We start from the raw sequence: 13,449 nt of genomic DNA, 5'->3' as shown, positions 1-13,449 counted from the left end.
AAGGGTAATACCCTATTGGTTCTTGGACATAATCGGCCAGGTTGAACTGGCCCTGAAAGAAAGGAGTAGGATCTCCATAGGAACGGTGCGAAACAGAACGCTGGAGAGGTATAAACGAAGGTTGAGGGTTACTGGGATCGTTCTCCGAATTTAGCCCAAAAGAGTGACGGTATGAAGGTGTCGAACTGTGTGAGGTAGACCGTCTTGCGGGCTCAAAGAGGTTTCTTCTACGTCTCTGAGGTTCTTCGCTCCTCGTGCTGGAAGGAGCTTGCATGTTCGAAGGTCCGGCCTCGTGATCATTATGAGTAGTGATCGGCCCTTTGCCTCTTCCTCCTCTTCTAATTGCTGGTGGCATAATTCCTGCTTAACAGATCTTTAAATCACAATAAACAATAAAAGACAACTGGAATAACAATTCGAATTTGTCCTATGTTCTTGTCTAGACTCAAGTATGTGCAATTGTGTCATTGAGATTAAACACATAAGGATAGTGTTTAATTCACTCAACGTTGGCTCTGATACCAACCTGTCACACCCCAATTTCCACGTGTATCACCGGTGGGCCCGGTGGGGATTACCGTGACGTAGTTGGCAACAATATAGTCAAACCACACAATATATAAATGCACAGCGGAAGCATAAAGATAAATATATTTCAACTATTGAATGTAATATCCAAGTATCACAATCGTCGAAATATAATCCACAGGGGATCAAAATAAGATAGAAAAATAATTGTTCAACAAATATTGGCATCCCAAGCTTGTAAGACTCTAACGATGCTAAGGAGTGGCCAGCCTATAACGTGTAGAACCTGCATTAATCTTTTTGGGGAAAATACGTCAGTTTACAATGGTAAATACATTCAACCGACACTTTTGTAAAATGTTTAATAAAATTGATTTGAATGCACAAGGCACAAACTCTTTATAACTTGGGATAATTTATAAATTAAATCTTGTAAAAGAATTACATGTTCACTACGCGTTCGGTCACCCGGGTCGTGCCGGGTTTAAGGTTAATAGACACACCACATAGCATAAAACCGCGGCGGGAAAACCAACGGCTATACCTTTATAATTATGGACACATTAACGGATGTACGCCTACACCCGCGTGTCTAGGTCGTGGCCATTTCGTAAAATGCTGCCAGGGATATCCGGGACATGGTTATTAAGCTCCCAAAGGCGTAAAGCCAACAAAACCAATTTATAAACGGGTCACATTGAAAACACCCAACTACTAATGAGTTGGGGTCAATTGTCCGACCAAGCGGTATTTTAAATACCGTAACCCAAGCCCGTATAACGGAAAATAAGTTAAAAGTATTTACCTGAGCAAGTAATAATCCTTAATAAACAAATGCAAGTTTCTTTTACTGATCTCCTATTCTGGAACGAAGGTTTAAAATAACCTATTAGAATCCTAACAGGTCTTTAATTTAGCCTTAGCTTAGACCGGTCAGTTTCAAAGGATAATTACGGTCTAATCGCGTGAAAGGCGAAAACCGGGAATGGAATGTGGTTTGGATCCAACAAGTTTGAAGACTTGTTTTAGATGGGTAATATAACCACACTCTGGATTTTGAGGTCAAAACAATAAGGTTTGACCCGTTTTGGCTAGTTTATGTGAATTAGTTACATAAACCGGACCGTGCGTGCAAAAGGCGTAACGGGTAACCGTAAGAGTTCTACACAAGTTTCCTAAGTCAATATGCTTTAAAGAGGTTGTGGTATCAGTAGGATACCTTACATAATGCCCGTAACGAGTTTAAATCCATTATATGCCCCATAGGGGTATTTCGGCCATTTTAAAGATTATAAAAGGGGTTTCTAAGTTCTACAGGAAATCTGAGTTTTCTGAAAAGTTTATAAAGTCCAAAATACTCTATTTGTTATTTAAAATCAGTAGCAACTGGAATCGGGTCAAAATACCTTGTAGAACTCAAGTTATGTCCAAAAAGGGTATATTCGGTAATTACCGAACCGATGCCATAACCGCAGGTTATGAGTAGGTTAAAAATAGTTAAAAATCTTTAAAAATCTCAAAATATTATTTTACATCAATGTGTAAAAGGTTTGGTGTCGAAATTTGGGTTTAGATAGGCTTTATGCTAATTGCGCCGTTTAATTACTAAACTTTCCGTAATTGCGCTATTTAGCATAACTCCCATTCTAGACCTCGGATTGACGTGAAATTTTAGGGACATGCTTAGAAATCAGTAAATAAGGTTCTGAACCGGGTCAAAACAGTAAATGGTTGGATCAAACAAGCTTAGACTAGTTAATATACTTATTATCATGTTATATGAGTGTTAAAACAGGTTACACGCCTACTACATTACTGATTATGCATAAAATCGCAAAATAGCATTCTGTTGACTTTTTCTAAGCAAGTTTGACTCGACATTCGGACTAGTTAGAGTGGGAATAAGAGGGTGCCCTTTCAGGGGTTTAAAGCCCACATGATTACCAACATATAACTACCTTTGATTCGACAAACCACTGGACCATTTGTGATTTATCGTAAAGTCAATCGTTAATTACGACGGATTGACTTTTAAGCTAAAACTATGTAAAAACTAAACCACAAAGGGTTAGGCATACTTACAGAAGCTTGGTACACGACTAGAGATGATAGAAGAGTGTTCTTGAGCTCCAGAAGTGATCAAGAAAGCAGGTTTGAGGTGTGTTTACTAAGTGCACAACTCATGGCCTTTTATAGTGAAAATGGAAGCACAAGATCATCACAACTAAGGCTATAAGGGTTCCTTGATCATCAACATGTGTCCCTGGGTGCTAGGGGTCGTTTAGGGGGCACCCATGCTCTCATAATGGCATTCTAAGGCGGTTAAAATAGCAAACAGTGAACCTGTCCCCGTATTCTGCATCTGGCGGTCTGACGCGGCCCGCGTTAAGGATCAGGCTACCCTTACGTGGGTCGCCTGAATCCAAATGTCAGGAACTGGATCTGCACTACCCGCGCGGCCCGCGTAAGCTTCTTGTTTTCTTCGACGCGGCCCGCCTGAGGTCTTATTTTCAAGATTTTCAAATCTTTTGTAATCATTGACCTGGCCTTTCGGTTTCGAAGTGGTAACTTTGCGATTTGGGCCTCGATTATTTGCGTATAAGGGCCTCGGAACTTCTACCCAACATATTAACCCTTGGTTAATTTATTATTACCCGAAAAGTCTTATCTTTCAATGTTTGACGCTTTTAACCCTTCTTAACGAATTCGATCATAACTTTCTCGTTTTGAATCGGAACTTCGCGAAATTTATATCGCGCATTCTAGTGAGTATAATTTACCATTACAGAGCCTCAGGTATGCCCAAAGGTCAATCAGAGGTATAACTTAAACATGTTGACACATTTGGCCCCTGTAGTTTGTAATTCCTCACTTTCTTCCACAATTCGTTCCGTACGATCCATGATTCATTCGTTTGAAGGTACGAGCATCATTTAGGGCTACTGTACAGTATATTTATCCCTCGTTGACATTTTTAACCCTCGAATTTACATACTTTCAATGTTTGTCAACTTTAGTCCTTTATTTAGTATTTAATACCACGTGTAAACTTATGACACGTGTCGATACATTATTGGACGCAAAATTTCGAGGTGTTACATCCTCACCCCCTTAAAAGAAATCTCGACCTCGAGATTTATTGGAATAGATGAGGGTACTTCTCCTTCATCGTGGACTCTACCTCCCACGTGTACTCGGGACCTCTACGGGCATCCCATTTCACCTTCACAACCGGTATGTACTTCCTGCGAAGTTTCTTAACCTGTCGATCCTCAATCGACACAGGTTTCTCAACGAACTTTAAGCTCTCGTCGATATGTACATCTGTATGCGGTATAACTAGTGATTCATTAGCGAAACACTTCTTCAAGTTACAGATGTGAAACACATTGTGGATACCACTGAGCTCTTCCGGTAAGTTTAGTTTGTAGGCAACATATCCGACACGTTCGATTACTTCGAAGGGTCCAATATATCTCGGGCTTAACTTGCCTGTCTTACCGAATCGCATCACCCCCTTCCAGGGTGATACCTTAAGCAAAACCTTGTCGCCTACTTCGAAATTGAAAGGCTTACGCTTCAAATCTGCGTAGCTCTTCTGCCTGTCTCGGGCAGCTTTCAGTCGATCGCGAATTTGGACAAACTTGTCCGTTGTTTCGAATATTATATCAGGTCCTGTCATCTGGACATCTCCAACTTCTGCCCAACAAACGGGCGTTCTACATTTTCTACCATATAGAGCTTCAAAAGGTGCAGCCTTAATGCTCGTATGGTAGCTGTTGTTATAGGAGAACTCGACTAATGGTAGATGGTTATCCCAACTGCCACCTAAGTCGATCGCACATGCACGAAGCATGTCTTCCAACGTTTGAATTGTACGCTCACTCTGTCCATCTGTCTGAGGGTGGTAAGCCGTACTAAAGTTCAAACGTGTACCCAAAGATTGTTGGAAGCTTTTCCAAAAGTGTGACGTGTATCTGGTATCTCTATCAGAGATGATAGACACAGGCACGCCATGAAGGGCTACAATCTTATCTACAAACAACTGGGCTAATATATCGGAGCTATGAGTCTCCTTTATGGGTAGGAAATGTGCTGACTTAGTCAGTCTATCGACTATTACCCATATTGTATCGTTTCCCTTCTTTGTCTTTGGCAACTTGATGATGAAATCCATCGTCACCATTTCCCATTTCCACTCGGGAAGTTCAGGCTGTTGTAGCAAGCCTGACGGCTTTTGATGCTCAGCTTTCACTTGCGCACAAGTCAAGCACTTTGCTACGTAGGTGGCTATAGATTTCTTCAAGCCTATCCACCAAAAGTTTGCCTTCAAATCCTGGTACATTTTGTCGGCACCAGGATGAACGGAATATCGGGAACTGTGGGCTTCCTGAAGGATAACGTTACGAAGACCTCCATACACAGGAACCCATATCCTTCCTTTCAATCTCAGAATTCCGTCTTTGCCATAAGATAACTGCTCTTCAGTTACCCCTAGCTTTTCGTTTGGATAGTTAGCTTCCAACACAGCTTCTTTCTATGCAGCTAACAATCGTTCATTCAGACTGTTCTTTATTTCAATGCTCTTGGCATTGATCCTTATTGGCTTCACTCTTTCTTTCCTGCTCAAAGGAAACCAAAACTGAACCCTCCAAAAATTCAAGGAAGCGTAAGGTTTCCAAGAATTTTGCAGTTGTTACCCCAGCTCCCGTCAATCAAATTGCTCACAACCAACCAACTCAACTTCATGCTAAGAAACCCTATGCTGGCACTGCACCATTATGCAATCGTTGCAACCGTCACCACCTTCGTGCTAAGTAAATATCGACCGCACCCTTTGAATTTTTTTTTTAAATACAACCTAATTAACATTTCCACTTAACTGATTAAGTTTTACTTAACCCAATTATCTTTCTCTTAACCTTTAGCCTAATAAACACTCCATAACCCAAGCACAACCTAATTATCTAATATAACATTTTGGGTCGACTCTTAAGAACAGTTCCAGTTTTCCAGGTTCCTTGACCTACATCTGTCGGTCATATCTTTTTGGCATTCTCACATTTTTTTGAGAGAAGTGAGATGCCATAGTACAGAAAGCCGATGGTAGAGAGAAGCGAGAGGCTAGAAGGAGAGAGAGAGAGAGAGAGAGAGAGAGAGAGAGAGAGAGAGAGCAGACAACCGTTGTCGCCGGCGGTCTGTTGGTTTATGGCTAGAGAGCCGCCGTCACCGGCGGTGTTCGTCGGTCCAAGAGTGCCTATGGCTTTCATCTGAACCCACGATTGTGGCATCGCATCTGGATTTTGATGCAACGCCGTTCGTCGGAACCCTAAATAACACAGGCTTAATACTGGTCCATGTTTTTTCTGCCACTAAACCTCACTCCGCTCCTGCCGTCTAGCCCTTCATGCCGCTTCAACCTCTGCTTCACCAGGGTAAGACAAGAACTTTTAAGCCTCTCTTGCCACGTTCTCTCTTCCTTTACGCCAATTTTATAACTTGCAAATTTTACCTGTACTAAATTTTCCCCAATTTCATTGTTATATTATTATTGAATGGTTAATTATCAACTTCGATTTAGGGATTTAGAGTGAAATTGGTGATTGATTTTGATATTTTTGTTGATTTATAGGAGCATCATGCGTTGATGGTGGTCTTACAATAGCAACTACCGGTTTTCTTTGATCTCAATTACTTATTATTGTGAATGGGTCCTCTTTGAACCTCTTGAATACTTATTTGATGCTAACGAGTGGCGATTGAACATAGGCTTAAGTTACATTGAAGGCGGAAAAAGTGGATAAGTCTATTGAAAAAAAGTTAAGCAATGTTTGTAAAGGGACAAAACATTGTATGTGGTAGCACGTTTAAGGGATAGGTGCATGCGTCTCTGAGGCACATGTTAGCACAGCATCAAACTGGCACATGTTACCATAACATCACCAATGGTATCCCCTAAAGCCTAGGATGGTGGGCAAAGTGGCTATAGGAATTTGCATCGTGAGTAATCCCATTTCAAATACCAATTGCTCATATTCTTAGTCACATAAGTTGTAAATTCAGCACTGTAATTAGCTATTAAGGCCAGTCTTTTGCACAGCTAATATATGTTGCTATAACCAAAAGAAGTAGCCAGGCCAAGCAGCCGCATAGTCGCTATAATTAGGAATGGTAATCTTGAGTTTTTTTTTTATTGCTTTTGCAGCTAAAGATGGGATACTGGATGGCAATGGTGCTGCCACGGTTGCGATGGTGGATGGCAGCGGTGCTGCAAGCAGCCTCATAGTCAATAAGAAGTTTTTTTATTGCTTTTGAGACAAACTTAAAAAACCATTGCAAATCAAATGGTAATGTTGAATTTTTTTAAAGCTTTTGTAGATTACAAGAAGATAATCAGACTTTATTTTTCTTCTAGCACATCTCCTTTGTCCGATCGATGCTATCGTCTTTAACAATGCAAAATTCACATTAACCAAACTTTAAATAAACTAAAGAGGAGGTTTTAGTAGCTCTGAAATTATAAATTTTAGGTTTACATACTACTCCTATGAAGCATAACTCCCATGAGCAATGTTAAAATGTATTACATGAACTTAACATTCTATGCTTTGCTCACTCTTTGGATATATTTTGTTAACTGGTATATGTAATTTGGTTGCCTTCTTGCAACGGTGGTTTTCCACCAGCATGAATTAATGGAGTGAAAAACGAAATGATCTCAGCAAGATCCTTTTCTTTTAAAAATGTGAAGTGGGGATCCATAAGAAAATCAAGATCTTTCTCCCTCTCTCATGGTCAAAATATTATAGTAGCAGTTACACTATGAAGATTTGAGAATTTCTTCAATATGCTAAGTAGTATATAGTTTCCAATGTTGAACATTGAGTTACTTGCTTCATATTAGTAAACCTTATATGGATCTATTTATACCAAATATTTTGAGCTCTTGGTGTCTAAATAATAATCTACTAGAATGCAGGAGACTAACGACATTTAATTCGAGCGACTTGACAAAGAGATCTGTGAAAGATTTGTTTAGGATGTTGAACGGATTCATTGCTAATCTGGTATGATATTCTCAAATTCTAATTAATAATTCTGATACATATTTTGTATGGAAGATACATGTTTGCATGACGGGTCAAAACTTCACATCCAGACTGTTTTCTTGCTGAATTGTCGAAACAAATATTTGCAAAATCACAGGTCTTTTTGCAAACAAGTATCAAGTGATTTTGACATCATCTTTGCTAAAATAATAGGTTTCGAACCTTTTGAACATGTCTCCTTAGAAGGATGATTCTGTCACTATACTTTGCCTACATGTTATTTCATTCCTCTTTTATCTTGTATTTGTTTTCCTTTCTAGAAGAATCCTTGCAAGAGTGCCAATGCATTGCAGTCACTTCCTAAAATGCTAACTTTATTGATAGAGGTGGCACATCTTTTTATCTTCCTTTATGTCTTGCTACAAATGTGATTTATATCTAACCTATATCCTTTGATAGATGGCTGAATGCATAATATCTATATGTGGAAGAAACCAAAGCGACTGGGAAAATTTGGCGAGTTGGATCATGAATCATAATTGCAGGTGGTGGGATTGGATTTGGTGGATGATGAAAGCAAGCCAGAACCAACAACTACCCAATGGACAAATATAAAGTCCCACGCCGCAACGCGGCGGGGTTCCATCTAGTTAATAATATAATTTGAACTAAAATATAATAAACCAACCCACCGCCCTTTCCCCTTCTCTCATCCTGCTCTTTGTTTTGTGATCCCAGAGCCACGACACCAACAACAACGCACAACAGGTCTTCATCAGGTAGCAGCAACAGCTTCGGATTCCGCCGAAGAATAGTAAATTATGGCCACCAAACTCACGCAAAACAACATCTTCATCACTCCTTCCGGGTATGGTTCGATTATTTTGTGGTTTTCTTGTTTTATTTGGATTTTTAGGATAAATAAAATTGTTAAAAACGTTTGAAATTTTAGTTGTTTTGTTGTTTTTTGAAACTTTAGTTGGCTGATTTTGTTGTTTTAGTTAAAGTTTAGTGTGTTTAAATGGTTAGTTACAACTTACAAGGAATCAACAATTCAAACTAGGGCTTGATTTTAAAGTTAAAAATTATGAAGTATGTTGATGATTGTTTAAGTGTTTAGTGTTAAAAAATAATTGTATATGTTATATAGAGAAAAACTTGCTTAGAAAAGTAGCTCTAAATGATGTTTGTGTAGATTTTAAAAAATAAAAAACCGTAGGGCGACATTTTAAATATGTTTGTAACGACGTTTGACGTGTTTTAGATGATTATATAAATTTTAGCTTGATATTATTTTGTTTTACATGACCCGATCCGAACCGACACGGTCCGATATGAACCGAAATTTTTTTCACATACCTAAGAGCCTGGAATCTTTAAAAATATTCCACACTCCCATAAAAAAAACCCTAAGTCAATTCCTAAAATTTTAAATCAATATACAAGTATCAAACTTTGTTAAAAGAAAGGTTTGAAATCCGTCTTGGAACCAGATGCAGGTATGGTAAATGACATTTTACATATTTTGTTTTCTTCCTTTTTTCTAATTGTAAAGTTATAATGGGATGCAGGGATGGTATGAAAGTTCTTCAACTATTTAATTTGTGCATTTAAAGGTTGGAATTAGATTAATCAACTTCTAAGTATCTGTGTTGGGCTTTAGTTTATCCTTCGAATACATTTGTATTATCTAAATATATGACTATGAATTTGATATTCTTTATTTATTTTTATGGAAGTTAGTCAACATTTTTTATTTATTTAGATAAACAATTAAAATAAATAAATACACCCAAATCACACTATAAAAACTGACCCCACAATCAATTCTAGCAGCTTTAAAGAGCACCAATACATGAAATCATTAATACAATACTTTTTTTAAACAGTAAATTTGAATCAATAACAAAATATTAGAGTATTATCGTGTTACTAGCGGTGACCACCCAATTAAATCTATCTCTATCTCTAATAGGTTATAATGTGTATATGCCCAAATATATAATTTTTACAAAATAGAAACTAATATGTAATATTATAAAAACTAAACTCAATTTAAAGTTACCAGTACATACTATTTTTTTACAACTCATTACATTTTGCACAATTAAACACCAGAAAACCGTGTCATGTATATTAATTGTTTATAACCTCGATACAATGTGGATCTGTGTTGGTTATGTGAAGAAGACAATGTGTATGATTCAAGTCAAATATACCACATTATATACTAAAGTCTCCTGTCCCCACTGGATCTTCATCTGTATCTCAATCACTGTATATAGTTCGTTTCTCCATTAAAATCACAACCCCACTACACATCTTGCTCCCTGCCCACTTCTTCAATTCTCCATGAATGTAACCTCCTAATTTGTTCTTCCCAATATTAATTAGTTACTTGAGTTGATCTATTTAATTATGTTAATTGTTTGATCTGCAGCATTACAGAAGAAACCATATTCCTGCCTTTGGTAGCTGGGATTGCAACGATGATCTACCCTTCACACAATGCTTCGAATCTGCCCGACAAGCCGGTTTGATCCGATACTCCGGGGGAGATCGTGATCTGTATGTTGCCGGAGATTTGTACGAGAATAACATCGTTACTCCCGCCATTATCGTCGCTCCTCGCCGGAGAGTACGTATTCATATTCGTTTTTTTTACCGTCGGATTCATGGTTAACAAAAAAGATACGGAAAAAAATGTGAAATGACTTTTCACTTACTTTGGACACAAATAATTATATTTCATGTTATTAATATAATTTTTAATTTATTGTTTTGCGTGCTACTATGTATAAGGTTGAAAACAAATCAAAACAGAGCTAAAAGATGCTCGAACTTTTGTGTTTTTTTATTTATGTACAAAGTAGTAAAAACTCATTTTCTATGTACGACAGGGGTATCCGAAGAAACCCAAAAAGGAGGTGTGGGTGGAGTATGACGACTGTGAGACGAAGGAACCACCGAGTCCTGTCAGTGTAGCCCCGGAACAACCGTCGTCACCACCAGCTGTCAAGCGTGTTAAGCCGAAACCGGTGGATGAGGATCTGTACAAGATCTCACCGGAGCTCCTCCGTGAGAAGCCCAAAAGAGTAAGTTATTTTCCTGAAATCATGGTGAACAAAATGATCACAATTCACGAGCCCACATAGCACTTGATCCCATGCTAAAGTCAACACTCTTACTTATTGTCACCTAATGATTTTTTACTTTTTAGAGTAACGTTTTTCCAACACGTATAAAAAGCTTTTTTTTTTTTATTTTAAATTTATTTTTCATTTAGTAAAAGAATATGAAGTGTAAAACTAAATTTTTTTATTACTTTTCTGAATGTTTTACAAAATCATTTTGTGTTTATGGTTACCAGAAAATAAGAATCAATTTTATAAAACAAGTGTATTTTATAAAACTATTTTGATTTGTGATAAAGAAAACATAGAATTAAATAGAGTTAAATGTCATTTTAGTCCATGTGGTTTAGACCATTTTACCAGTTTAGTCCAAATGTTTCATTTTTCGTCTATGGATCCAAAAAGGTTTTAGTGTTGTCATTTTAGTTCACTGGGTTAACTTCATCCATTTTTTTCTATTAACGAGAAAGACAATTTGGTCATTTTATATGTAATTCTCTTAACTAGAATGGCAATTCGTCCATATAAAATGACCAAATTGCCCTTCTCGTTAACAGAAAAAATAGATGAAGTTAACCAGTAGACTAAAATGGCAATGGTGAAACCTTTTCGGACCCTCCAGGTGAAAAATGAAACATTTGCACTAAAATGATAAAATGACCCAAACCACAATGACTAAAATAACATTTAACTCAATTAAAAAAGAAAATATTTTTTAAAAAACATAAGAGACAGAAAATGGGCCTGGGCCCAGCAGGTAGTATGACTGTGGGCTGTGGCTTTGGCCAGGTACGGATTTACGATCAGCCATTTTGTCGGATAAATAATATTACCGAACCAACTTTTTAATTTAAACTTTTGTATAAAATTTAAAGCATTTAGAGAAAAAAAAAACATTATTTTATAAAAGAGAACAACGTTTATTAGTGAACAAAGTTTAGTAAAAACAATTAATAATAAACCCCATACATATAATAAAATGAAACTAACACAGTAAAACATAATCATCATACTTTGTCTCATGGTAAAACCTTTTCCAAAGTTGAAAGAAAATCATTTTTTCATATTATTACCATATTTTGTCTCATTTAAACTCGACACATGAATATTTAAAAAAAACATTTTATTATATTTATTTATTTATCTGAGTTTCTATCTATTTTGTTTTACAGAAGAAGTGGGGATTATTCTCAAGCTGCGTCATGTGAATCAAAACACATATATGGAAGTATTGATCACGTGTTATATTTAGCGTGCCGGTTGATTATAATATATACTAAATGTAGACTAGTGACACCAATCTTTATATTTGTTATATGTTTTTTATTATATGTAACAGTCGTTGTTATATACTATTTATTAATATTAATATTCAGAAAAGAGATGTGCTGGAAAAAAACCACATAAAGATAATAATGATGTTGAGTGGGAGTGGCAGACAGTTACTAGAACAAACTTCAGAAAACAATGTACATAGTATATTTCTATCAGGGAAAAGTATACTCATGGTTCCAAAAAGAGAACCTTTTTCTATTTTATGCAACAAAGAGAACAATCTTACTTACAAATTATATATATATATATATATATATATATATATATATATATATATGGGGACCGCTAAAATGAGAACCATCTCGAGTTGTAAGAACCGTGAGAACTACACCGTACGGGGCGAGGTGGACCAAATTTTTTTTCATAAACGTAGATGCGTGTATTATAAACACATTTGTAAAAAAAATTCAAAAAAAAAATGTCGTGTGTGTAGTTTTGAGCACCACAAGTTTGTGTTTACGGGTACCGTAAATCTAACCGGAAAATTTACGGTACCCGTAAACACAAACTTGTGGTGCTCAAAACTACACACACGACATTTTTTTTTGAATTTTTTTTTACAAATGTGTTTATAATACACGCATTTACATTTATGAAAAAAAAAATTGGTCCACCTCGCCCCGGATTAAAAAATTCTCACGGTTCTTACAACTCGAGTTGGTTCTTATTTTAGCGCATTTATATATATATATATATATATATATATATATATATATATATATATATATATAGGACAAAGATCCGTTAGGAACCATCTTTTATTGCGAGAACCAATGTGAACACAACTAAAAATGTCTAAAAATAGCTAAAAAACACACAATTTTTTTTAATATTTTTTAATAAGAAAATCGCTACTTTAGTAGCCAAAAAAAATTAATTTTTAGTAGCTAAAAAACACACAATTTTAGATTTTTTTTAGGTTTTTTGGGGGTTTAGTTTTTAGCATTTTAGCTTTGGAGGGGGGGGGGGGAGGGGGTGGGGGTTAGGTATTTTTAGGGTTTTTTTTAAGTATTTTTAGGTTGTGTTCACATTGGTTCTCGTGGTTCTCGCAATAAAGGTGGTTCTCGCATAAACCTTACCCTATATATATATATATATATGGGTAAGGTTCATGCGAGAACCACCTTTATTGCGAGAACCGCGAGAACCAATGTGAACACAAGCTAAAAAAACCCTAAAAAAAACCTAACCCCCACCCCCCCACCCCCCAAAAACCTAAACCCTCCCCCCCCCCCCAAAAAAAAAAAAAACCTAACCTCCCCCCCCCCCCAAAGCTAAATGCTAAAAATTAAAACCCTCAAAAAACCTAAAAAAAACCTAACCCCCCCACGCCCCCCCCCCCCCAAAAAAAAACCTAAACCCCCCTCCCCCACCCCCAAAAACCTAAACCCCCACCCCCCCCC

The 13,449-nt window shown here is 36.9% G+C and overlaps 1 protein-coding gene across 5 annotated transcripts; it reads left to right on the top strand.

Moving 5' to 3' along the window:
• Window positions 1–5,629: 5,629 nt before the first annotated feature.
• LOC110917022 lies at window positions 5,630–12,091 on the top strand. 5 transcript variants are annotated; one of them, XR_002580241.2, is made up of 9 exons: window positions 5,631–5,963; window positions 6,161–6,528; window positions 6,734–7,595; window positions 7,901–7,963; window positions 8,037–8,226; window positions 8,316–8,445; window positions 10,018–10,215; window positions 10,478–10,672; window positions 11,884–12,091. XR_002580241.2 is itself a non-coding variant. In XM_022161641.2 (4 exons), exons 1-4 carry the CDS (start codon window positions 9,930–9,932, stop codon window positions 11,917–11,919), a joined length of 435 nt encoding a protein of 144 aa, XP_022017333.1. In that variant the 5' UTR covers window positions 9,739–9,929; the 3' UTR covers window positions 11,920–12,091. The 5 variants fall into 5 exon arrangements, 1 of the variants encoding a protein (XP_022017333.1); XR_002580240.2 differs by having other exon boundaries at window positions 5,637–5,963; window positions 6,734–6,875; window positions 7,508–7,595; window positions 8,037–8,445; XR_002580242.2 differs by having other exon boundaries at window positions 5,637–5,963; window positions 6,734–6,875; window positions 7,508–7,595; window positions 7,898–7,963; window positions 8,037–8,445.
• The last annotated feature ends 1,358 nt before the right edge of the window (window positions 12,092–13,449 follow it).

This window comes from Helianthus annuus, chromosome 16 (assembly GCF_002127325.2).
Source record: "Helianthus annuus cultivar XRQ/B chromosome 16, HanXRQr2.0-SUNRISE, whole genome shotgun sequence".
NCBI classification, from domain to species: domain Eukaryota; kingdom Viridiplantae; phylum Streptophyta; class Magnoliopsida; order Asterales; family Asteraceae; genus Helianthus; species Helianthus annuus.
Note: the sequence above shows the minus strand (reverse complement) of the source record. Positions and strands in the feature narration are given on the sequence as shown.

What these genes read in the sequence shown, in the direction of transcription:
- LOC110917022 (XM_022161641.2), top strand. An exon ending in TCGTCGCTCCTCGCCGGAGA is followed by an intron (nt 10,216 to 10,477) that starts GTACGTATTCAT and finishes TATGTACGACAG; the next exon opens with GGGTATCCGAAGAAACCCAA. An exon ending in TCCGTGAGAAGCCCAAAAGA is followed by an intron (nt 10,673 to 11,883) that starts GTAAGTTATTTT and finishes TTTGTTTTACAG; the next exon opens with AAGAAGTGGGGATTATTCTC.